Genomic DNA, 27,445 nt, shown 5'->3' with positions numbered 1-27,445 from the left:
ACATAATGCTGCCACCACCATGTTTCACAGTGTTTTTCACCACACATAGCGTTTTGCTTTTAGGCCAAAAAGTTCAATTGCTTTCTTCTTGCCACTCTACCTTAAAGGCAAGATTTGTGGAGTGTATGGCTAAAAGTTGTCCTGTGGACAGATTCTCCCCCCTAAGCTGTGGATCTGTGCAGCTCCACCGGAGTTACCATGAGCCTCTTGGCTGCTTCTCTGATTAATGCTCTCCTTGCCCAGCCTGTCAGTTTAGGTGGGCGGCCATGTCTTGGTAGGTTTGCAGTTGTGCCATACTCTTTCCATTTTCGGATGATGGATTGAACAGTGCCCCATGAGATGTTCAAAGTTTGGTTTATTTTTTTATAACCTAACCCTGCTTTTAAAACTTCTCCACAACTGTATCCCTGACCTGACTGGTGTCTTCCTTGGCCTTCATGATGCTTTGTTCACTAAGGTTCTCTAACAAACCTCTGAGGTCTTCACAGAACAGCTGGATTTATACTGAGAATAAATTACACACAGGTGGACTCTATTTACTAATTAGTTGACTTCTGAAGGCAATTGGTTACACTAGATTTCAGTTAGGGGTATCAGTAAATTGGGCTGAAAACAAATGCATGCCACACTTTTCAGATATTTGTAAACATTTTTGAAAAACATTTATCATTTTCCTTCCACTTCACATTTATGTGCCACTTTGTGTTTGTCTATCACATAAAATCCCAATAAATCAATTTACATTTTTGTAACATGATAAAATATTGAACATTTCAAGGGGTATGAAAATGTTTTCAAGGCACTGGAGGTGGCATGGCCAACTGGTGGTTCCACTGGTTCGTAAGCATGTACATACCAGCCAATATAGTATACAGGTTGAAAGGAATCTCTCCTAAGAATGTTAGTTGCCTGGCCACTTTGCTGATCCAATAGCTTCAGTACCTTTATTGACCTAGTACACATCACCAGATGAATGAGGTTCTATATGTAGCTCAAAGTACTAGAGTCAAACAGGACAGGCAAATAAAGCCTAGTACACAGTTAGTGCTTACACTTGCTTTAAAACATGGCTTCGGACATACTTTTTTAAAGCTCTCTGAATGCCAGTCAAAGCTCCTGTCACGAAATACAATCGTTAGCTTACAGTCCTGTTTACAACTTGTGTTTGCTTTGCATTTATTGTGTTCTGACAGGGGGGACTGCCTCCCCTCGCCAGAACACACCAGTGGCAGCCAATGGCCGATTTCCTGCTGGTTTTCCAGTATGCCCCATCGTTAGACTGGCTTCTGTCGGACATGCTGCTGTACAAACTGGCCAAATGTCGGATGGTTTCTGTTGAAACAGTCAATACCGGCCAATATTCGGCACGTGTGTACCAGCCTTAAGAGTTTACAGATAAAGATCAGCAATGATGCTGCCATCATTCAGCAGTAGTTAAAGCGGAGTTCCACCCAAATGTGGAACTTCCACTCATCTGTTTTCTCCCCCCCTCTGGTGCCACATATAGCACCTTTCAAGTGTGAATGGGTACCTGTTTTGACAGGTACCTTTTCCTACTTTTGGGAGACAGCGCCGCGGCACTGTCCCTGGGAAGTGCCAACCCCTTTCTCCTTCCCCTGCCACCTAGCCAATGAGAATCAACAGCGCAGTTCGCGCATGCGCAATAGGGAACTGGCTGTGAAGCTGCAAGGCTTTATTACAGTTTTCCCTTAGAGGGAATGGTGGTGGGGTACTGACACTGCCGGCTCCCTGGACAGGTAAGTGTCTATATATTAAAAGTCAGCAGGTACTGTATTTGTAGCTGCTGACTTTTAATTGTTTTTTCACAGCTGGAACACCGCTTTAAAGAGAGGTTAGGGAATAAGGAGGCTGACAGCTTGTGGCACTGGTGTATCCAGGAGAAAACGATAGTCATCACGTCAAGATGAATGCTTGGGTAATTTCATGCCTATGGCCAATTACAATTATCTAAAGCCAAAACTTTTACTTCTGTTTTGGATAGAGTGGCGAGAGCTTGGTAGCTCTGTCAGGTTCTCATTGCAGTCTGTCTCTCTATTGGGGAGATGCAATCCATCGGTCCTGATCACTGCCATCACTGGGACTGATAGTGAGGGAGAAAACCAATTTAGCCATGCAATCTGTATGGCTAAATTCACATCGCAAAGACATTGCACGTGATTTGCATAGCAGTGCGGTGCGAATCCCATGCAATGTCTTCCATCGCACCAGTGTGAACCAGCCCTATGAGTTTTTTCAATAGAAGAGCTGAGGACTAGCGGAGATTCCTCAATTTGCAATGGAAAAACCCAGCTTTCTATATCTTAAACCTTTTGTAAGGCAAGACAGTGTTCAAATCTAGTTTACGTCTAGTTTCCCACTGTTGCAACTCGGGAACTAGTGCAATTCCTGTGCAGGTTCCCGCATTGCATGGCAGTTCACACAGCTCTCTGCGAACCACTGTGGGTGTCAATGTAAAGTTAATGACACCTCCACAATCGGTTCGCAAAATGCAGTGGGAACTGTGAAATCAGACAGAAAATCGTATCGCATGCGTCTGAACACCCATGTGATCCAATTCCAGTGCGGACCAAAAAAAGGGGTCCTGCACCATTTTGGTCTGGATGCAACGAGATTTCAGCCATACAAACTATATGGATTTGCATCACACAGACCTTGCATGCGATGTGCACAGCAATGCAGTGTGAATCACAGGCGATGTTTGGCATTGCATAAGTGTGAACCCAGCCCACAACTGATAATGAGATCTGCCAGCACAGTAAAACCAAGGTTAGTTATGGTAAAAACAAGGTTAATTATGGCAAACACAATTCAGGCCAACCCCCTAACAAAGAGAATCAAGTAGGATTTTTCAGTGCTGGAGTTATGTAACAAAAATGCTGCAATTTATTTTTATTTTTTCAATTATGCTATGTGATTGGGGACAAATATAAAGTAGGTGTTATTCCAAGTGGAAATAAGTACATGTTTTATTATAGCACGTCTAGGATCCAGGAGGAAGCATTTGGCACAAATACCAAATAAGCATCATCATACCATAAAGGTGATTTGTGAAAGATATCATTCAACACAAAACAAACAGCAATATTATTCGGCTATCATAAAATCATTTTTTTTTTCATGAAGCAGTCCATGAAAAAAAGCATTCATGACCTGGCAACAGTTAACTCAAAGCAAATGTTTACAGTTCTCATTTAAAAGCGGATTAATGGATTACAATAACGTAGTTTCAAAAGAAAGGAAAAAGTGCTTTCAGACCAGCCATTTCTTTTATGTACTCATACTAAATTATTACAGGTTATTTTATCTTCAAATATTGTTCAGAAAAGGAAACTACCTATTCACCTAGGGATTACATTTTAATCAGCTACTTTACACTATTTAAAAACTACATTGTTAGAAACAGTCCACAAGGAAGCACAAATGACATATATACCTGCAATTTACACACATAAAATGGTGTCAAAAAAATAAATAAATAATAATTTGCATCTACGAAAAAAAGTAGAATGTAATACATTTTAAAAACTACCAATAAATTGGGGGGGGGGGGGGGGGGGGCATTACAATAAAAAGGTCAACATGATCAGCCCAACATTTTCCATGAATGACCTCTTTGGTGCTACACAAGTAGAGAGCAGAAGTCTTTTCATTATGCGGCTGTCACCAAACATTTATTCCACATCTCTTGAGATAGATAGATAGATACAGTAGATAGATAGATAGATAGATACAGTAGATAGATAGATAGATAGATACAGTAGATAGATAGATAGATAGATAGATAGATAGATAGATAGATAGATAGATAGATAGATAGATAGATAGATAGATAGATAGATAGATAGATAGATAGATAGATAATGGAGTCTAGATTGAGTGTATTCAAGAATCCTAACCCATTAGCGTTGATGCCTCTCAGCCCTTTAAGGGGTTTCAGATGCTGGGAGGCGGTGTTTCTGATCATATGACCGCCGTGATTGGCTGTCACAGCGGTCACATGATTGGAAAGCTCCCACAAGTAGAGATTAGGAGCTGTTAGCTGGCAGTAACTGTGCTGGGAGCGCGCTCTCAGCACAGCTTTGTTTATTTTTAGGTACGCATATATGTGGCCTCTCAATGTTAAGGCCCACCCACCTAGAAGTTGAATATATACATACAGCCGGCAGGAAGGAGTTAAAGACGAATTCCAGATATGGATATATTTTACACAATTCCATTGGTCCAGTTTGAACCAATGTAACCATATAAATAATACCTGACTGCTGCCTGTGTTCTCAACTAACTTCTGGGTGCCAGGCTGAGCAGCTGCCCTGCTTCAATCTGAAGCGGTCGGCTGCATGGCACTGGCACCATTCAGGTAATGCTTTACATTTAACTAGTATATGCAAAGCATTCTCTGATTGGACAGAGGGGAGAGTCCAAATCAGAGAACGCTCTCACATTTTTTTTCTTTCTGACTTGGGCTTGCGAGTCAGCAGTAAAAGTTGCTGCCTTGCCAGTGGACAAACTCTTGGCCAGTGATGGTGAACCTTGGCACCCCAGATGTTTTGGAAATACATTTCTCATGACGCTCAACTACACTGCAGAGTTTATGAGCATCATGGGAAATGTAGTTCCAAAAACATCTGGGGTGCCAAGGTTCACCATCACTGCTCTAGGCTGATAACACCAGATGTGTTCTGGCACCCAACTATATGAACTAAACAGCAGGTTTGGATTTTTTTCTGCATAGTTCTGTTGTTCCAACTTCCAACTGACCAATGTAGGTATGAATATGGGACACTGTGGAAGCGGAAAATCATTGTAGTACTCCCTGCTACTACAGTGATCCACAACATCTTCTGGGTCCCATGCTGCATAGTGAAAACGATTCTAGGACAATATCTCCCTGGACAACATCCCCCCGGGAAAATATCCTCCTAGACAATATCCCCCCTCTAACCCTATGTCCCTGGGGAGATTTTGTCCCTGGGGAGATTTTGTCCGGGGGGAGATTTTGTCCGGGGGGAGATTTTGTCCGGGGGGAGATTTTGTCTGGGGGGAGATTTTGTCTGGGGGGGGGGGATATTGTCCGGGGGGGGGGGGGGATATTGTCCCTCTGAAAACAGAGGGTTGCAAGCTCAGCACTGGCATCATTCAAAGAACACCTTGCTTTTTTCTCAGTTAGTGGAGAGGTGGTGGCATCACGATCTCTACCCTGTCCATTTAGAGAACATCTTGCATTCATTGTGAAAAATGCAAGGCTTTCTGTAGAGGACACTTTTGCTGAGTGAGTGACTCCCTCTTTTTTTTTGAAGGTTAGGTGCCCCTCATTCCTGTGACTTTATCAGAAGGCCAACCAACAGGGTGACAAGGTACTAACAGACCCTTCATTGACATCTGTAGAGTTTGAGCTGTGCACATATGGAGGGGTACAGCGCGTGAACATCAAGACTTTGAAGAAAACTCATGTAGCACCTGGCAGGTCACATAGTAAATATCTAGCCAGAAATTTGTTTCAGATAAATGTAATACACAAAAAAATATTCTGGTGTAGGAAAATATTTTTTTATATTTTTGTGGACTTTTTTCTAATAATGTTTAGGGGTTTTGGAAGAAATTAGTTCATCAGCAAATGCTCCTAAACTTGCTTTCTGTAGAATGGCTGCTACAGGTTAGGCAGCTGGCCATTACCTTTCTTTTTTTGCTTGCAATATACAAACAGTATTACATCACTGTGGGTTTGTCATTTGGCGTAACCCTTGACTACATGTGGGACTTTCTATATCATCAGTGGTCAACTTAAAGGGTCTATAGAGCCTTAAGTGTGGCCTTCGACACTGCCAGACCCAATATCTAGAGTATGTATTACTACAGTAGATCCAAAGTGTAGTGTGTGGGCACAGCCTGAGATTGACAGGGAAAGCAGTGACTACAGGTTGCTGGTGACAAAGTCGTACAACTTTGCCACCGGCTGAGCACAAAGGCTCTCTATGAAGGCAACAATTACAATTATTTTCCATCCACTCAACTGTCTGAACACACATTATTCTCTCAATACAAGTAAACAAATCCTAGGGTATTTCATAGACCAAAAGACATATTGCATTATGAGTAAACAAATAGGTTTTCAGGCATTTTGCCAGTCAACACTAGCTATTATATTAGTAACTAAAACTATGACCTCAAGTTAGAAAATAAATAATAGCTGCCTAATAATAATTACATCTATACTTCGTTTTCTCTAGGGCTCCATTCACCTATAGGCGCCTCAGATCGTGGGCATTATCGCCACGATTCTGCCCTTTGATCCCGAATAATTGCAAAATCGTGGAATGCCCATGCGACTCCCGTGACTTGCAATGGCACTCCAAACACAACGCGATTTAGCCACGATTGTCACATGACGAATCGTGGTAAAATCGCGTAAACAATCGCAGGGCGCCTGTTGCCCAAAAAGTACAAGAACTGCTACCCGCGATCTGAGACGCCTATATGTGAGTGAAGCCTTAGTCCCCCATTCAAAATCTCATAGAAAATTAAAAAAAAAATGGTTGATCCTGCCAGTGAAGTCCAACTAATAAAGGGGGGAAAATCTGGACACTGGAATGGAAATGTGGGTGTGTGTGAGATATATATATATATATATATATATATACACACACACACACACACACACACACACACACACACACACATATACACACACACACATATACACACACACACACATATATACACATACACACACAGTAAAACCTTGGATTGAGAGCAACTTGAGAGCGTTTTGCAAGACAAACAAAATTTTTAATACATTTTGACTTGATAAACAAGCGATGTCTTGAGATATGAGTAGCATCATATCACAGTTGGGCATAAAAAAAAAAAAGAAGAAGAGAGGCGCCTCTAAGTGTAGCAATATGGTTTCATTTAATGAAGGTACTATATTTAGCAACTCACATGGTTGATGATTAAAACAGGCACATCTAAGTGGTCTATGTGGACATCTGGGGCAAAGCTGTCCACATAGACCATCCTCCACACCGCCATCAACGTTATCCCTTCCACGCTGCGCTCCACAAGTGCTTCAAACCTCACTTTCAGATTGCTCTACTGCAGGGTAGTCATGTCATGATTGCAGATAGACGGTGGTGAGAGACGGTGGTGCTGAGGACGGTCTATGTGGACAGCTTTACCCTGGATGCCTAAATACTTCCATGTGCCTGTTTAAACATCAACCTTGTGAGTTACTAAATCTTGTACCTTTATTAAACGTAACCATATTGCTACACTTAGAGGCGCCTCTCTTCTCTTTTATAGTCTGTAGCTCCTGCTGGACTTTGCTTCTAATCCCCTTATGGAGGCTGCCATTTGTGGATGGACATTTTATGGTTACACAACCTATTACATTGCTATAATCCTTTTATATGGACTATAAACGAAAAGACATATGAATAAATGGTTGTGGAACAAATCATTTGAGTTTCCATTATTTCCTATGGGAAATGTGTTTTGATATACGCGTGCTTTGGATTTCAAGCATGTTTCTGGAATGAATTATGCTCGCAATCCAAGATATTATATTATTATATATATATTATATATATATATACACATATATACACACACACACACACACACACACACACACACACACATACATACACACACACACACACACACACGGTGTGGCAATGATGCTGCACTCCCCCTGAATTCAGTTGCCACTCATGTAGGCTGTGCCTGCTTGTACTACAGGGGGTTGCAAAAAAATGTTTTAGGGGGCCTAACTTAAGCCCCGTTTATACGGGAAGAATGTTGAGTGACATCAGCCAGTTCGGAAAAAAGAAAGGCCAAGATTTGTCCGCTACTCCTGACGGACAAGCATGCTGGAAAACCAGCAGCCGACCTGCTCCCAATCAGCACGCTCAGCTAATGGCAAAGAGCTCTGACTACAGCGCTCTGGCGGGGGGGGGGGGGGGGGCATCCCCTGTCAGAACACAAGAACAGCAGGGGAGATCACTGTTCGAATGTTGGATCGTACGTACAGCAGCTCAGTTTTTTGCTGGGTTGAACAAATAAAAAAACTAGTGGTGTATACTAGGCTTTACAGATTGTCATAGACCTTTAGCTCTTCAATCAGCACCTGGTCACACCTAGTCCTACCCACTGCTTTCTGGATTGGCAGAACCCACCATTAACAGTGGTATCTCTTTTAGGAAAAATTTCCCATCACTCCCTGTCCCTGAGACGTAACAAGAAGTGAAAGGAAATTTCTCTAAATTAAGGGGAAATCTTCTCTTTAACAGAGGTAACCAGAACAGGTTTCCTCATCACAAAATGTACTCTCTACTCCTGTTTCAGTGACCAGAGTAAAATTTTGGATTTCCCATAATTCTCAGTACTGGCGAAAACACCAGGACTAGAACAGGGTGAATATCACACAGGAAGCAATACAAATTTGACCTTCAATCCAAAACAAAAAATTGTATAATTAGATCACACATACATATCACTCATTACTTGATGACCAACCACCTAATATTGAATAAGTCTCCCTTTCTGCCACCAAAACAGCCCTGACCTAACACAGCATGGACAACACTAATGGCACTTTTCCACTCCAAGTACCGGCTCGGCTCTACTCGGTTTGCTTTTCCACTGCTGGTACCGCATGGTACGGTGTTGGAACGGTTCGGTATGGTTTGCTTTTCCACTAAAGTAGTACTAAAGTTAAGTGGGTGGGATAACAACGGGGTGGGTGTGATTCTCTGACCAATCAGTGGCTAGTAGTGACTGCATGCAAAGGATTGTGGGATATGGTACCGGGTATGGTACCTCTTGGAACCACAATCGAGTAGGTACTGTTTTTGAGAGCCGTACCGTTCGGTTCCATGCAGTGGAAAAGCGCCGCCGTTCCATACCGAACCGTTCCTACAATATACCATGCGGTACCAGCAGTGGAAAAGCACAAAAGCGAGCCGATCCGTTCGGTTCCATGCAGTGGAAAAACACCATAAACATCTGAAGTTATGCTGTGGTATCTGGCACCAAACAGGAGAAGAACCTGTAAGTAGCGAGATGGTGGCTTTTGTAGATCGGACAGGTTTTTCCAGCACAGCCCACAGGTATTCAATTGGATTAAGATCTTAAGAACTTGGAAGCCAGGTCAAAACCTCAAACTCATTATATTACTCAAAACCATGAACTTTGAACTATTTTTAAAGTGTGGAAGGATGCATGTGAAAAAGATCACTGCCATCAGGGAATAACATTTCCATGAAGGGGCGTACTTGGCCAGCAACAATGTTTAGGTGGGTGGTCTGTGTCAAGTAACACACATATGAATGGCAGGATCCAAGTTTTCCCAGCAGAACATTGCCCAAAGCATCACACTGCCTCCACTGGCTTACCTTCGTCCCATACTGCATCCTGGTACCATCTATTCCCCGGGTAAGCGATGCATATGCATCTGATCATCCACATGGTGGAAAAGGAAAGCTAATTCATCAGACCGGCCACCTTCTTCCAATTACTCTGTGGTCCAGTGCTGATGCTCAAGTGTCCATTGTAGGCACTTTTGGCTGTGGACACGGCTCGGCATGGACAACCCGAATAGTCTGTGGCTATGCAGCCCCATACAGAACATACTGCGATGACCATTTTCTTCAAACTCTAAGGACAACATGATTACGTGCTGCCCAATATATCTCACAGATTTTCAGATGCCATTGTAACATGATAATCAATGTTATTCCCTCTACCGGTCAGTGACCTTCATGTTATGGCTGATAGAGGTACACACACTAATCAATTAAATGTATTTAAATCAAACAGTTTGTAATCATTTAGGGCTATTATAAGTCATAAGTGTTATTTTCTGCAAAGGCAGAACTTTCCTGAGATATAGAATTTAATTTGATAATGCTCTCGATAGTGAAACGGACGGACACACACACACACCTAATGACTGTTGATCTTAGACACTATAGCAACAAGCAGAGGTTTGTTCAGGAGGAATGCTGGGTATGTGAGTGGGGGGAGGGGGTACAGCTGAGAACGACAGGCCACTCCACTAACCCACAAATTCTTCTGGTGGGCTTTCATCTTTAGAACTATCTCAAAATTATCCTGTGCGTAATAAGTAATGTGATAAAAGAAAATTCCATTTCAAAGGACGATCTGAAGAAATCGGTTTCTGGGAAGGGAAAACAAGACTACAGGAAATTAAAAGATTTTGTTATTGCAGCTTTTCATAAACTCGCTACAAGCTAGATACACAAAAAAAAAAAAACCACAACACTATAAAAAAATCTAGTAAAAATCTTCATTTACAAACCATAACAGCAATACTAAATATGCCAAGCAAAGAACATAAACACGTCAATTTCTGTAAATTATTATATTTTCATACATATAATTTTTTTGTTTTGTTTTGTTTTTTTAATCTAGCTTAAGCCTCTCTTTCATATTATATATATATATATATATATATATATATATATATATATATATATATATATCTCTCAAGGTCTACCTCCAAAAAGTGTCCATTATTACACTGAAACAGTAATTTTAGCTTAAGCTAGGGTTAAAAAAATATGTTTAAAAAAAAAAAAAAAGAAAAAGCAAGGTTTAAGCTAGATAAAAAAAAAATAGAAAATTACAAATGATTAAGGACATATATACATATATATATATATATATATATATATATATATATATATATATATATATATATATATATATATATATATATATATATATATATATATATATATATATATATATATATATATATATATATATATATATATATATATATATATATATATTTTTTTTTTTTTTTTTTTTAATCTAGTTTACACCTCTTTTTTTTTTTTAATATAGAGAGGTGTAAGCTAGATTAAAATAAAAAATAATAATCTATATGTCATTAATCATTTATAATTTTTTATTTTTTTTATCTAGCTTAAAACCTCGCTTTTTTTTTTTTTTTTTTATGTATTTTTTATGTATTTTTTTTTTAACCCTAGCTTAAGCTAAAATTACTGTTTCAGTGTAATAATGGACACTTTTTGGAGGCAGACCTTGTTTAAAAAAAGTAAAAAAAGTTTTACTCACTGAAGGAGGAGGATTTCTACTAAACCAGATGTCAGAAGCACAAGGGACACATCACTATCTGCTTATTTTTATTTTTTTTTTAAACTAAAACCTTAAAAAGGTTGAGAAAAAAAAAAAAAAAGTTAGCCTCTGGCAGAATTTTGTGTCTAGGGAGATTTCTCCTCTCTTCCTGTTAGGTTAAAAAACGATGGGCAATCTCTCTCAATTCAACAGGCACACAAACAAAAAAACACATTTTGTAGAGAAGTAGGGAAGGGTTTGTTTTCATTACTGTTTATAGTTTCTTCTCCTGCACCCTCCTAGTTCATGCAGGGACAGGAAGTGAAGTAAAATCTCTAACAGAAACTTTATTTCTTTCGTACTTTATCAAAAACTAAACATTTTGGCTGGAGATGTAATCATTTTCTGAAGCACACAAATTTGGACTAATCTTTTCTTGGAGGTCCTCCATGTTCTGTGCTTTGGTCTTATTTTGCTGCTTACCTACTATCTGCAGATCACCAACAACAAAAAAACAATGGAAGGACACAGTCACTGCAATAGGAAGTGTGCTATTAAAAAAAAAGAAACACAACCCTCATTCTTTTAACTAGACTGTATACCACTTCTGCTATGGAAGAGGGAACTGGCTGACTTCCATAGAATGGCACGCGCATCAATGAATTTCTTCACACTTGTAGAGTCAATGAAAGTCTGATACATGAGGGTTACAACTTTCTGCAGCCAGACCATTAAACTTCACTGGCAATAAAGATGCAGCAGCAAACGAGCGAGAGGGCACAGGCTCTCTAAACCACAGGCATCATAAGGCGACTATGCTTTGGTTTCTTGCATTTCCCTGCTGCCCTGATCTGTCCCTTAAGCAGCATAACATTTTTTATCATAATTTTTCCATGTTCCTTAACATCGGTGGTCAGTAAGGGCAATCCCACTGGATATAGAATAACCCCTGTAAACACAAGACAATTGAAAACTGTCTGCAGTTTTGTTCTTTGTCTTAATGGCAATATCTGCACCACTTTATTCCTTAATATGCACTAGAAATAACATCAACATAAAAAATGCATGTGAAACAATTACAAAACTATTGGTTGATGCAAGACAGGTCAAATCCCAGTCCCCAGGGCAACTATAAAATGTCTGGCCATGTACATCTATATTTGCAGTTGGATTGATTGCAATTTCTGCAGTTACCACTAGGTTGCGCCTCAAAGAAAACCAGTAGACAAACATCATCACAAGTGCCTATGTGTTTGTTTGTGTGTGTCTGGGTGTGAGTGTATCTGTGTTTGTTAGGAGCCCAAGGGTGCTTTTATGTGTGCCATCAGGACTAGCGTGCCTGTGTCAGTAGCCGTTGGTCTTATTTGCGCATATATGATCAGAAAGGTGTGTATTTATTCTTTAGCAAAGTGCATATAAAGTCCCAAAAAAACAATCTTTTTTAACTTTTAAAGGTCATTGTTAAATAAAAATAAATCTGCTGAGAATACAGGCATTTAATAACTTGGCTACTGTTTGTTACACATGGCTCATTTTAAACAAATCTTAAAACTGATTAGAATGATTTTGCTGTGCTAAACAACCTCTCTTTGATGTGCCATATTTTGCTTTGGTCCATGTCATAACTTTATTTACCATGAATTCCTTCTAAATCCCCAAGTTTGGACACTAAAGCCTCTCAATCCGTAGAAAATGAAGGATTTACATGGAAAGAATTTGAAATGCATTCTATTAGCATCCTACATGCTGCAGTTAACATACAATAGATTGGAACTTGGCTTACGTACTCGTATAGTACAATTATTCGTATTCAGAACTGAACTCTGTGCAGCAGCAAACTATGTACCATTAACTTAATGTTAATCCCTCAAGTTTGCCATAAATGTACTGCTTTCTAATAACTTCTGCAAAAAGAATGTAGTAACATAATATTCTGTTAAGCTTGAAGAAGCAACATAAATTGTTTAAATTTTAGTGGAGTACTTTTATTTTTTGATAGCATAAGTGGAGCACATTTTTTTTTTTTTTTTTTTTATTTTGATAGGATATAGAAAGATTAGGACTACTGAATTGTTTTTACTGCTGTGTCCCATGGGGAAATTCACCAATCACTTTCTGTACAGGTAACAGCTTTGGGGTGACATTCTGTTACTGCCACCAGATGTTGGCCTAGAACACAGACTGCAATAAAACCCCAACAGAAATTTTTAGGCAGAACTCTGACCAAAAACAATATTTATTCAGTGCTCTTTAAACATATTGGCAATAATCAAGCGCATGTTGTGCGTAGGCTGCAGTAATCTACAAAAAAAATTTACTTTCATTCACCACCATACAGTAAAATAAAACACCCAAAGTCGGGAGCCGAGATTCACAGTTCCAGCTGGAGTACACTGACCATGGTGGGGTGCTAGCTTTGCACTTTGTCCATTGAAATGCAAAGTGGCTAAGTGGTTAGCACGTCCACCTGGCAGCACTAGGGTCATTGGTTCGACTCCCAACCACTGCACTACCCTGCCTGGCCTTTGCATGTGTTCCCTGTTGCTGCGTGGTTTTCCTCCGGGTACTCTGGTTACCTCACTCCAAAGGTTAATTGACTCCTGTCTAAATTGGCCCTAGTATGTGTATGTATGAATCTGAGTTAAGGATCTTAGATTGTAAGCTCCTTGAGGGCAGGGAATGATGCGAATGTACAAGATAGGTGTTGCGTCAATTGCCGGCGCTATACAAATACCTGTAAAAAATAAATAAAAATGTTCTATGACTGGAGAAGAGAAGAAGATTGTGACCCTCATTTGCACCACTTTCATTCACAGATCGCCTTGTTTTCTCTTAAAAAAAAAAAAACACAAGATGTTTCTCAATGGAATAGGTGCCGAACCCATGACACTTCTTGAGAACCCCGAGTCAACTCCAGGCATTTGTTTTGTTTTTTTTGCATACTACTAAAAGGAGCAGCCATATATTTATAAGACTATCTGCCATTCTTAATTGGGCAAAGGCAAAAGAAAAAGTAAAAGGAGTACAATTAACCATCAACTCATTGTTCATCCATCTGAAAAATCTAAATCATGCAAGCAGCAGGTCTCGGTCCACAAGTATGAATCTAATAAGCTCTTGGGTCACTAAACAAACATATCAAGGTAGAATTTACAGTATAATAAGCCTGGGCAGAGCTCCTGCAGCATACTTCTAGTTTAATGGTCAAGGGCAAAAGAACAGGTTGAACCAGTCCTGCCCTCTTCTTACATGCACTCTAGGAGATTGTATACAAAAGAGCCAGCATGCAGATAACCTTTAGGAAGGGTCAGCTGGCGGTCATATTTATAATTACATACCATTATATGTCAAATCTCGCTCCCTTTCATAAAAATGTACAACTAGTTCACCAGCACTGTGTAGATGACAAACACTATGTATCACCGCAATATCGACCATGTATTTTAAGTATGAGGTCTCCATGGCTTATAGAAGATAAAGAAAGCATTTGGCCTTTGCACAAGGAAAAATACATTTATAATAAATTAACTTTATGCAGATGACTATTCATGTTAATTTTATATCCTTTAATTTACATGCATCATTGGCTGCAGAATCAGGGGAGCAGGAAACCATCATTGGCTGCAGAATCAGGGGATCAGGATACCATCATTGGCTGCAGAATCAGGGGAGCATGACACCAGCATTGGCAGCAAAATCAGGGGAGCAGGACACCAGCATTGGCAGCAAAATCAGGGGAGCAGGACACCAGCATTGGCAGCAGAATCAGGGGAGCAGGACACCAGCATTGGCAGCAGAATCAGGGGAGCAGGACACCAGCATTGGCAGCAGAATCAGGGGAGCAGGACACCAGCATTGGCAGCAGAATCAAGGGAGCAGGACACCATCATTGGCAGCAGAATCAGGTGAGCAGGACACCATCATTGGCTACAGAATCAGGGGAGCAGGACACTAGCATTGGCTGCAGAATAGGGGGAGCAGGATACCATCATTGGCTGCAGAATCAGGGGAGCATGCAGATAACCTTTAGGAAGGGTCAGCTGGCGGTCATATTTAGAATTACATACCATTATATGTCAAATCTCGCTCCCTTTCAAAAAAATGTACAATTAGTTCAACAGCATTGTGTAAATGACAAACACTATGTATCACCGCAATATTGACCATGTATTGTAGGTATGTCTCCATGGCTTATACAAGATAAGCAAAGCATTTGGCCATTGTGCAAGAAAAAAATATATAATTAACTTTATGCAGACTATTCATGTTAATTTTATATCCTTTCATTTACATGCAGAAGCAGGGGAGCAGGACACCATAATTGGCTGCAGAAGCAGGGGAGCAGGACACCATCATTGGCTGCAGAATCAGGGAAGCAGGACACCAGCATTGGTTGCAGAATCAGGGAAGCAGGACACCAGCACTGGCTACAGAATCAGGGGAGCAGGACACCAGCACTGGCTACAGAATCAGGGGAGCAGGACACCAGCATTGGCTACAGAATCAGGGGAGCAGGACACCAGCATTGGCTACAGAATCAGGGGAGCAGGACACCAGCATTGGCTACAGAATCAGGGGAGCAGGACACCAGCATTGGCTACAGAATCAGGGGAGCAGGACACCATCATTGGCTACAGAATAAGGGGAGCAGGACACCATCATTGGCTACAGAATCAGGGGAGCAGGACACCATCATTGGCTGCATAATCAGGGGAGCAGGACACCAGCATTTGGTGCAGAATCAGGGGAGCAGGACACCAGCATTGGCTGCAGAATCAGGGGAGCAGGACACCATCATTGGCTAAAGAATAAGGGGAGCAGGACACCATCATTGGCTGCAGAATTAGGGAGGCAGGACACCAGCATTGGCTGCAGAATCAGGGGAGCAGGACACCATCATTGGGTGCAGAATCAGGGGAGCAGGACACCAGCATTGGGTGCAGAATCAGGGGAGCAGGACACTATCATTGGGTGCAGAATCAGAGGAGCAGGACACCAGCATTGGCTGCAGAATTAGGGAGGCAGGACACCAGCATTGGCTGCAGAATCAGGGGAGCAGGACACCAGCATTGGGTGCAGAATCAGGGGAGCAGGACACCAGCATTGGGTGCAGAATCAGGGGAGTAGGACACCATCATTGGCTGCAGAATCAGGGGAGCAGGACACCAGCATTGGCTGCAGAATCAGGGGAGCAGGACACCAGCATTGGCTGCAGAATCAGGGGAGCAGGACACCAGCATTGGCTGCAGAATCAGGGGAGCAGGACACCAGCATTGGCTGCAGAATCAGGGGAGCAGGACACCATCATTGGCTGCAGAATTAGGGAGGCAGGACACCAGCATTGGCTGCAGAATCAGGGGAGCAGGACACCATCATTGGCTGCAGAATCAGGGGAGCAGGACACCAGCATTGGGTGCAGAATCAGGGGAGCAGGACACCAGCATTGGCTGCAGAATCAGGGGAGCAGGACACCAGCATTGGCTGCAGAATCAGGGGAGCAGGACACCATCATTGGCTGCAGAATTAGGGAGGCAGGACACCAGCATTGGCTGCAGAATCAGGGGAGCAGGAAACCAGCATTGGGTGCAGAATCAGGGGAGCAGGACACCAGCATTGGGTGCAGAATCAGGGGAGCAGGACACCATCATTGGGTGCAGAATCAGGGGAGCAGGACACCATCATTGGGTGCAGAATCAGAGGAGCAGGACACCATCATTGGCTACAGAATCAGAGGAGCAGGACACCATCATTGGCTACAGAATCAGGGGAGCAGGACACCAGCATTGGCTGCAGAATCAGGGGAGCAGGACACCAGCATTGGTTGCAGAATCAGGGGAGCAGGACACCAGCATTGGCTGCAGAATCAGGGGAGCAGGACACCGTCATTGGCTACAGAATCAGGGGAGCAGGACACCATCATTGGCTGCAGAATTAGGGAGGCAGGACACCAGCATTGGCTGCAGAATCAGGGGAGCAGGACACCATCATTGGCTGCAGAATCAGGGGAGCAGGACACCAGCATTGGCTGCAGAATCAGGGGAGCAGGACACCAGCATTGGCTGCAGAATCAGGGGAGCAGGACACCAGCATTGGCTGCAGAATCAGGGAAGCAGGACACCAGCATTGGCTGCAGAATCAGGGGAGCAGGACACCAGCATTGGCTGCAGAATCAGGGGAGCAGGACACCAGCATTGGCTGCAGAGTCAGGGGAGCAGGACACCAGCATTGGCTGCAGAGTCAGGGGAGCAGGACACCAGCATTGGCTACAGAATCAGGGGAGCAGGACACCAGCATTGGCTACAGAATCAGGGGAGCAGGACACCAGCATTGGCTACAGAATCAGGGGAGAAGGACACCAGCATTGGCTACAGAATCAGGGGAGCAGGACACCAGCATTGGCTACAGAATCAGGGGAGCAGGACACCAGCATTGGCTACAGAATCAGGGGAGCAGGACACCAGCATTGGCTGTGTATTAGCCATGGCAGTATGATAGGACTATGAATGTTTGTGGAATGTACTACTGCTGGATTTTTAAAAAAGAAATATGCCCACAACCAGCAAAACGGTATCAGATCAGTCAAATGCACATGTAAGATCAGCAATAGAAAAATGGTCTTGCAGATATGCCTTTGTTTGTGAAATAGTGCTGACAGTTAACCACAAATGCTTAGAATGCCTTTAGCTTTGCGCATATCAGGTTCCTGTACAAATAACTAAAACATATGTTCAAAAGCCATAGCTCCAGCAGGATGAACACAACAAAAGCCATGTCCTTTGTCTTTAGAATACAATTCAATAGCCTGCTAATGCTATCCAAAAACCATGCAACTGTGATTACGTTCAAAACGTGATTTTTTTTTTTTTTTTCTTCTTCATGTGTACCTTTTCTTCTTTTATGCTCCATAAGTAAAGCCTGGTAAAACTACTAGGTTTTTTTTTTTTTTTTCATTCAACCAAACAGTTAAAAAAAAAAACTGACCGCTCCAAACTATCTAACTATCAGATGTTAGTATGGCCATCTCCCCTGCTAAGCTATAGTGCCCTGACAGGGGGACAGGCCTTTTAAGGTTATACCCTTTTTGACAGAAGCCAAAATGAACTGCCGGCTTCTGTCGGACGGATTATTGAACTGGCCGATGCCGACCTACATTCGCCCGTGTGCACTAGGCTTATGCAAGGCTGCAGTGGACTAAGTGAGAAAGGAGACTGCACGATGCAGGTAAAATAAAAAATATAAGCAGCTTCTGGTGATGAAAGAGCAAGTGCAGGCAACCAGTAAAACCAGTCAGTAAACTACTAATGCTGTTCAGTATGTAAACAGGGCATCGGTGCCAAAATCAGAAAATCCACTCAACATAGTTTTCTGTAATCATTTGCAACAAGCTCTTTTGTAGCTCTGTATAAGTTTACTGAAGTATACTTCCTGAACCCGTGCAATCTAAATCCTATGCATCTTTTATCAATAATCGCACTCAAAATTCCTAAAGCAAGTTGGGATCCAACAAGTCTTTACTTTAGCCTTTCCTAACCATTAATTCACGCAAACCCAGGAATACCTCTAGAGCATGGGTGTCCAACCTTTTGGCTTCTCTGGGCCACATTGAGTGTAGAGAAATTGTCTCGGGCCGCATATAAAATATATACTATAGTTAAGGTATACAAGTAATAAAACACCGCCGCACCCTTCCCGTGCTGCCGCGTCCCCCCCCCCAGCACTAATTTAACACAACTAGTGGATGATCCCCTCTGAGGCAGCCTCTGTGGCCGTGCCCCCTACTCGACTTCCTTCCTCCCCAGCAAAAAAAATTAAAAATTGTCGGGGGCAGTGGGCCGCATTGCCTGCAGTTCGGGGGCGCAGGTTGGACATGCCTGCTCTAGAGTCTAGAGGTTGCTTGGGGCTCCTTGAGTTGTAGCAGATTGATCTCTCACCTCATGACGTCTGTGTAGTTTTAACATTGTTACTAGTCAGAGCCAATGTTGTGGGACCTGGGACCAATAATATAAAAGAGACCATTCTTTCCACAGAGCACCAGTGTAAGGTGGGGGGTCCTTTTGCCGCTGATCACCAATCTAATTTGGCATCTGTTCCACTGACCACTAATCTAAGGGCACCTCTTTCACTGACCACCGCTATGAGGGGAATACTGTGCTGACCACCAATGTATGTGGAAACTTTTCCACCGACCACCAACGTTTTACATTATATTTTTTTACTGTGCGCATATATTTCTTTCCTGGCCAATATTATTAAAATGCCAAAATGTCATGATCACTACTATAAATACATTTTGTCATATAGAGAAAAGTGGTAAGGATGTGATCTGCTCTGGATGTCAAGTATGAAGGGAACATTATAGTTGTTATCCCATAGCAGGGGTTTCCAAGACCAAACCATTGTTTCCAGGGTTCCTCCTTGGTATAGTACTTAAAGCAGGGGTCTTCAAACTATGGCCCTCCAGTTGTTCAGGAACTTCAATTCCCATCATGCCTACTCATGTCTGTGAATGCAAGAGTTTTACAATGCTTAAAGTGGTTGTAAACCCACTTTGATGACTTTTACCTATAGGTAAGCCTATAATAAGGCTCATCTATAGGTGCTGTAAATATCTCCTAAACATGCACAGTTTAGGAGATATTTACATTGCATACAGCTGATGACGTCATGACGATGCGCTCTCAATAAACGTCTGCCAGTGCCGTTTCTTCAGTTCCCTGTGCCGTGACTGGCGGCTCCCACGCGCATGCGCGGGAGTGACGTCACGTGACTTTGGCCAGTAATACAGCCAGAGTCCGCAGACCCGGACGAAAGACAGGTGAAGATGGATGCGGCCGGCAGCAGGGACAACGCGGGCTTCGTTGCAGGTAAGTGTCACATAATGTGCTAGTATACGGATGTGTAGTTCCAGAACAGCTGGATGGCCGTAGTTTAAGGATCCCTGGCCTAAAGTGTCACTTAACCCACATCATGAAAAACCATCAATAAATGGTGTATTACATGCTGTTCATACTCACTCAGTTACTATGAGATTCATTTTCTCTATTCTGCAAAAAAACTGGTTTATCCTGCTGTTTTCTACCTCCACCTTCTGCTCATGTTCCCAATTCAGTTAGGGATTTTGCAGCTATGGTGGCAACTCTGCACATGCTCAGTTTCCATAGAAGTTCCATGCTAGAAAATTGGAATGAGCTCAGATGTGCATACATATATACATGTTTGTACTGTGGTTTTTCCCCTTTATGTATGTTGTTTTTATATGAATATGTAATAAAAATGTTCTAGTTTACTTTTATAAGTAATGCATTAAAGTGGAGTTCCAGCGGGAGGGGTAATCAAAAATTCAGCTGCTACAAATACTGTAGCTGCTTAATTAATAGGACACTTACCTGTCCTGGGAGCCCGTGATGTCGGCACCCGACGTCGACCCTCCAGGTGCAGCTGCCAGCATCCTTACTAAGAGAAATAGCAAGTGAAGCCTTGCGGATTCACAGCCTTTTTTCGTGCTATGCGTGCGCAAGTCGCGCTGCGCTTACGGAATGGTCCCGCTGTTTTCTGGGACCTCTATGTCTCCCCCAGAATGGAGCAGGGGGAATAAGTAGGGGCCACAAATTATGTAGGTCTTCGCAGCGCCCTTACACGGAAGTGGGAACCTGTTTGACAGGTATCCGTACCCCCCCCATCTCCGGTGTCACATTTGGCACCTTTTCGGGGGGGGGGGGGGGGTACGGGAGCAGTAAAGCTGAGCTTCCATATTTGGGTGGAACTCTGCTTTAAGGAAAAACACACCATGCCTTTACAACTACTTTAACATTCAATATGTAAGCTTTGTTCTGAATAGTTTAAAGTAAAAATCAAGTTTTATAGTAGTTCATCTCTACATACATAGCAGAAATAAAGAGATGCGCAACCCTAACACAACAAGCAAACTATGCATGTGGATTATTTTTTAATATACTCCATTAAACTAATATGCACGCCTGCCAAATTCCATGGATTATGAAGTTACCAAACAAGACTATGTGCTTAATTGTACATGTAATTAAGGTGACAGAAATAAATGCATCCTGTATTTGAGAACACAGTGTAAAAACTCAGCCAGCAACACAAATTTAAAATCAATATGGAAAAGGTTTTTTCTCAGAGCAGTCACAGGCATAAAGGCCCCTCATTTACCATGTCCAAGGCAAAAAGAGAGAAAAGACATTCTCTTCATGGCTAGCTATTTCCATTACAAAAAGCTACGGGCTGGAGTATGGGTCTCAAGTACTAATGGTTTCACACCAAAACGGTTTACTCCGACATCAAAGACAAAGCATTCTTAGGCTGACAGCAGCGACACAAACACTTTGTTAAAGACACTTCACTAAATAAGCAATATTTACAGTCCGGTAAATACATAGGATACAGGTATGCTGCAGTGCTGTATAATTACTAAAAGAGAATATTTAGGGCTCTTTCCCACTGGTGCACTTAAAAATGCGGAATGCGCTTTTAATTCGTTTTTTGTGCGTTTTCTGGATTCCTGCCTCCCAGCATGCACCTGTGAAACTTGAACATGTGAAAAAAAAAATCAAAAATGCACAGCAGGTGTGTTTTGTTTATGCTATTTTGGTGCATTTCCAATAGAAATCAATAGTGTGTTTTTGAAACAGGGTACCAAAAAGATGCAGCATTCAGGACTTTTCAAAACGCACTATACCCAAAGTGCACTGGTGTGTAGAGTTTCAAAGGATTTAAAGAGAACTTTTATTGCATTTTTGGTGCGCTTTACAGCTGTGTTTTAGTTCAGCAAAAGCACACCAGGGTGAAAGGGGCCTACCTTCCTATTCACCTATTGTTAAAGCGAAATTATGGCTTAACAGTGTCCCATCTTTTACATTTATTTAGCCTGCAGTCTTCTGCCAATTGCTCCCGTTGCTGTCCCTGAGCCTGTGAGAAGGGAGAGAGAACCAGTCCTCCTACAGACAGGCACAGTGCTGGATGGATACAGGACAGGAAAGATTTTAGGGATTGGGAACAACTAGTGGAAGTTTTTTTTTGTTTTTTTGTTTTTTTATTTAATGCAGGTAATAAATGCATTAAGGTTAAATAAAAAAAAAAAAAAACCTTTCGGATTTAGAACCACTTTAAGTGTACGGAAATTTTTTGATACAGTGGGAAAGAATAACAACCCTTGTCTGGTGTTTACTGCTATCTGAGACCCTGAGATTTTCCCCCAATTACTGTCTTGCTGACAAACTGTTTCACCATGCAGGAAATGAGGGAAAATCTGCAACAGGGACACTGAGTGCCGGTTAACATTTCAGCAATGTCAGACATTGCATGTGATTCGCAGGGCACTGCCCTGCAAATCACATGCAATGTTTGTGCGTTGCGTATTCAGCCATACAAATTGTATGGCTGAATTTGCAACGCATTCGGACCAAAGTCGCACAGGACCCTTTTTTGGTCCACACCAGAATCGGATCGCATGGATGTTCACACCAATGTGATCCGTTTCATGTTTGAACTGACAGTTCGCACTGCGGTATGCGGACTGATCTGGGGATGTCGTTAACTTTGTATTGACACCCCCAGTGATTTGCATATGGCAGTGTGAACTGCCTGCAAGTCAAGTGCGATGCTGGAACCCGCAGTGGATTTTCAGGGTTCCCGCATTGCATATGTGTGAACCGGCACTGACAGCAATAAAGTCATGTAGAAATATTTGGCTTTTTATTTCCTCTGGCATTGATGAAAGGGACACACTGAAGCCCCAGAAGATATTTAATACATTTTTTTTTTTTTTTAAACAATTGTATTTTCGGGGAAAAAAAAAAAAAAAGTTCAGACACTATTACTCTACTGTTCTTTGTGGAACCAGTCTGCAGCAGCCATTGTTGTATCAGACCTCCCTCACCTCCACAGACATGCACTCAATTTGAGACTTTAACAGTATAGATCCAGGGCCACCCACTCACACTTTTTAAAGTGCAGTAACCCTAACAAGGGTTATATATTAACTTTCTGTAGATCATTTTTATTGACTTTACGAAAAAAATTGAGCCATGGCTGACCTGGCCAATACCATTCACCTCCACAAATGTCAATCTAAAGATCTAGCATACAGAGTAGGAAATATCAGCCAAACAATGACTGCATCCTATCCGATATAGGTGCCGCAGCTGCAAGAACACGATGGCCAGCAGTGAAGAGTCCTCAATCCATGCTATTAGTGTGGATGGGGGAATCAATTGATTTTTTTTTGTTCAGCCAGTGGAAAATGAATCATGTTTGGCAATCTTTAAATAGGAGTAATTGTAGTTTTGCAACAGCTGGAAGGCCACAGGTTGAGAACGCCTTAGCGCGTCTTTAAAAACTTGCTTTTAAGACAACAAATGACAAAACACACAAATAATAAATACACCTCAGGAAAACAAAGGTTTCAGGACAAAGCCATACAATTCTTGCCACAGTATACAACCTCCAAAAGAAGAGTTAGCAATCAAGAGGTCAAGACTCACCTGGAGATACAAAGGCTTCTTTGAGATACAGAAGAACATCGGCAAACCTCCTGACGTCATTCACCAGCTGCATGATATACTCGGGATCCACCACAGAGCTGTCATAGCCATCTGAATTGGTACTGATGCTACTCAGCGAGTTGCTTTTGGTGCTCCGCCCCATTCCCCAGTTTGATGCGTTTGAGATGGTAAAAAAATTTGAGGTAGAAAACCGTGAAAATCCAAAACCACGCCTGTTACCTCCGCCGTTCTGACGCAACATCCCAGCGTGCTTCCGAGAGCTCCGCAGCAAGCATTCAGTGCCACTCTCTGCCCATTAGCCACAGATCCAAACCTGGGAAAAAAAAAAAAAAGGCACATGTTCAGAAGTCAAGCAAGTTACCAATATTTTACCTGCTCCGGTTGTCACCAGCACAGGAAGTTAGGTCCATATAACCATCTTTGAAAACCTCCTCAATGGAAGTGCAAACAATAATAAATCCTTTTCAAAGGTTATAATCCTCCCTATTCTTTACAAAACTAAAAAAATATATCTTGGGCTCTAAAGTGGAACTCCAGTCAGTCAAATAAACACAACACAATGCAGTTTTGCACATGCAACTAGATTCTTGATATTAGCCCGCTTGTAATCCCCTGGTTAAAAGACAGAGAAAGAGGCAAAGGTCGGCCTTCAGAGGCTGCCTGAAAATCTGATGACATTCTGCACATTTGTTCAGAAGAACGCATTAGCAGTAAGAGAGAAGAGGGATGAGTCCATCAATCTGCTACTGCTTTTTTTATTATCCAATCACATATCTGTTCTTAGCAGAAATGCAGTGTGCTTGTCACTACCTATGAGCTGAACTGTTGTAGCAAAGCAATATTTTTTTCCTTTGCTTTCACAAGCTATCGACTGTAAACTACTAATAGCCACCCCCCTATGTAATGGAAATGAATAAAGGAAGACCTATTTGTAGTCCAAATCAGGAAAGCAGCCTGGGTGACAATCAAGGCTCCCTCCATGGATACAGTGGAAGTGTGAATGTAGACATCCAAGAAAAAGAAGTGCGATATTAGAAGGGTTACCAGGTAAAATACAGGAAAAAAGCCTAGGAAAAAAAATGTACATCCTCTATTTTAAGCCTCTTTCAACCAGGGTGCCTTCAGGTTTCTTCAGGGGTGCCTTAGCAAAATGCCTAAAAATTTCACAAAAATTGTATATGACAGCTTGTGGATCAAGTTTACCTTTTAGTTAAACAAAGCCACAGGTTTTCATAGTGCACCATCACAACCTTCCAGTCTCCACCGTCCTAACAGCCAATGATGTCATTGGTTGATAAGGAGGACATTGGGCGCCAGCACAGCATCGTTGTTTGGCCCTCCCTGACCCTCTCTGTCAGCAATGGGACCACATTAACTAAATAAGGTAGAGCATCTGAGGGAGAAAAGGAAACACTGGAATACTAGTCAATTTGAAAGAATAAATCACCTCTAACATTGGGTTTCCTGTGTGGATGCTGCTGCGTTATGTAAAACTATTCGTTTTGTTTTTTTCTACATTTCTGAATGGGGTGCCCCAAGATTTTGCAGAATTTTAAAGGGTGCCTTGACTGAGAAAAGGTTGAGAAACATTGCTCTATAGACGTTCAGCCCCGGTACACTGGGCTCCAGCGTTTAGCCACTAGTGGAGGGCACAGAGGTGTCATCCAGCCCAGCTGCCGATAGCCTGTCAAATTGTTTGAGAGGCTGACCACTGCTGCAGGTATACAGGGCACCTAGCTGTATGAATGTTTTTAACACAATATGTGCCCAAAGACAAATGCCCGCTACTCAAGAAATCTGCCTTTGAGGAATTCTTACATGGGCACATACTGCCCTAAAGGCCAGTAAAGCTGAATGCACTGTCCAACCCTGTCCAGCTGCAGCAGCTCTCAGCCTCTCAGAGTTTGACAGGCTGCTGTCAATGGAGCTGGGGAGAGCACTTGTGCCCTACGCCCAGTGGCTAAAATGCCAAAGCCAGTGTGCATAGGGCCAAAATCTCAGCATGCTGCAACGTGTATAAGGTTTTAAAACTGCTTTCCCAGTCATACCATTTTTTTTAATAATTCAGATATACTTCCACAGCACTAGGAATGGTTGTTAGACATTAGCCTCAACACATGACTGAAATATCAAAACGTTGCTGAAAAATCAATTTCACCAGCACTAGCAGCGCTCAAAGTCTGTGCATCTAATCAGATGTCCAAATAATAAATAAAACCGTTCACAAAAGAATCCACCACACGCTGAAGACGCAATGACAAAACGCGTCCGGGGCATGACTATGCAGCCTCTGTGAGCGTCAGCAACATCGGAATCACACGGGAATCACCATAACTCGAGGGTTACCAGAGTGAGGTGAGAGAGACCGAACGTGCTGAATCTCTTTCTGATATTGTTTCATGCTTACTTTGTTTTAGATTATGTGAATGTATTTTAAAGGGGGAATAAAACACCTTAATAGGATTACACTATGTGCTTCATTTTTTTATGTATTTAATTTACCCATAGATAGAGGATTTAGTTATCAGGTCATCATTTAAAGGCTATTACAAGGTGATATGTCTATGCCAATCTGGTGAGTTTGTTATCTGAAGAGGAGAGGAACGCATGCGGTGTGGTGAATGAGTCATTTGCTTGGATAGCCTGATCACCTTCAGACAATTTTAGCGGTGCCACCAAATCATGAATATCACTGATCACATGGTGGATTATTTTGTGAACTGTTTATTGATTATTTGGACATCTGATTAGACGCACAGACCTTGAGCCCCGGTTCACACTTGTGCATGTGCGGGGTTCGCATGTAATATCGGAGCGCACTGCTCCGACATTACATGCGATCGGCTGTGCGGTGCGAGTTTAGCCATACAGTTTGTATGGCTAAATTCGCGCCGCAGCAAACACGCACAGGACCCTTTTTTCTAGCCGCATCAGGATCGGATCGCACAGCGGTTCACACTTGTGCGATCCGATCCTGTGCGAGCTGCACGATCGCACTGCGATATGCGATCAAACTGGGGGTGTCGTTAAGATTACATTGACACCCCCAGCGTATCGCATATGGCAGTGTGAACTGCCGGGGGTGCGTGTGCGATGCGGGAACAGGCTGCGAATTCGCAGCCTTCCCGCATCGCATATATGTGAACCGAGCCTGAGCGCTGCTAGTGCTGATGAAATTCATTTTCAGCAACGTTTGTTTTGATTATCCGTGTATTGATAGTAGCAGCTGACGTCTAGATATAATTTCTATTTTAATCGAATTATTGTTTTATTGCCGGTTCACATTGGTGCGATGCGGGAACCATGCGAGTCCACTGCGGATTCCCGCATTGCATCCGACTTGCAAGCAGTTTACACTGCCATATGTGAACTGCTGGGAGTGTCAATACAAAGTTAATGACACCCCCAGATCAGTTCACATATCGCAGTGCGACCTGTTAGCACAGGAATCAGATCACATAGGTGTGAACACTCATGCAATCCGATTCTGATGCGGACCAAAAAAAAGGGTCCTGTGCGACTTTGGTCCGAATGCGATGCGAATTCAGCCATGCAATCTGTATGGCTGAATTTGCATCGCACAGACATTGCATGTGATTTGTGCAAATCACATGCGATGTCTCACATCGCATATGTGTGAACCGGCACTAAAAAGGTTTGGGCGCTGGGTTTTGTTTTACTGTTTTCACCATATATTTTGACATAACTGAAATAACAAGGTCTTGTAGCTGTAAGTTCTTGAAATAGCTTTATAATAGGAAACTACTGAAAGACACAGCATGATGCAGCTCTTCGGA

General features: G+C 42.3%; 1 protein-coding gene across 1 annotated transcript in view; it reads right to left on the bottom strand.

Moving 5' to 3' along the window:
* ARHGAP29 (Rho GTPase activating protein 29) overlaps positions 1–27,445 on the bottom strand; it is a 241,177-nt gene that overhangs the window by 171,076 nt on the left and 42,656 nt on the right. The window contains exon 2 of the mRNA XM_082265500.1: positions 23,628–23,961. Coding sequence (XP_082121626.1) covers positions 23,628–23,889 — 262 coding nt within the window. The 5' untranslated portion in view covers positions 23,890–23,961. The remainder of the gene's footprint in view (positions 1–23,627; positions 23,962–27,445) is intronic.

The sequence above is a fragment of the Pelophylax lessonae genome, assembly GCF_965119305.1.
Source record: "Pelophylax lessonae genome assembly, chromosome: 8".
Classification (NCBI taxonomy): domain Eukaryota; kingdom Metazoa; phylum Chordata; class Amphibia; order Anura; family Ranidae; genus Pelophylax; species Pelophylax lessonae.
Note: the sequence above shows the minus strand (reverse complement) of the source record. Positions and strands in the feature narration are given on the sequence as shown.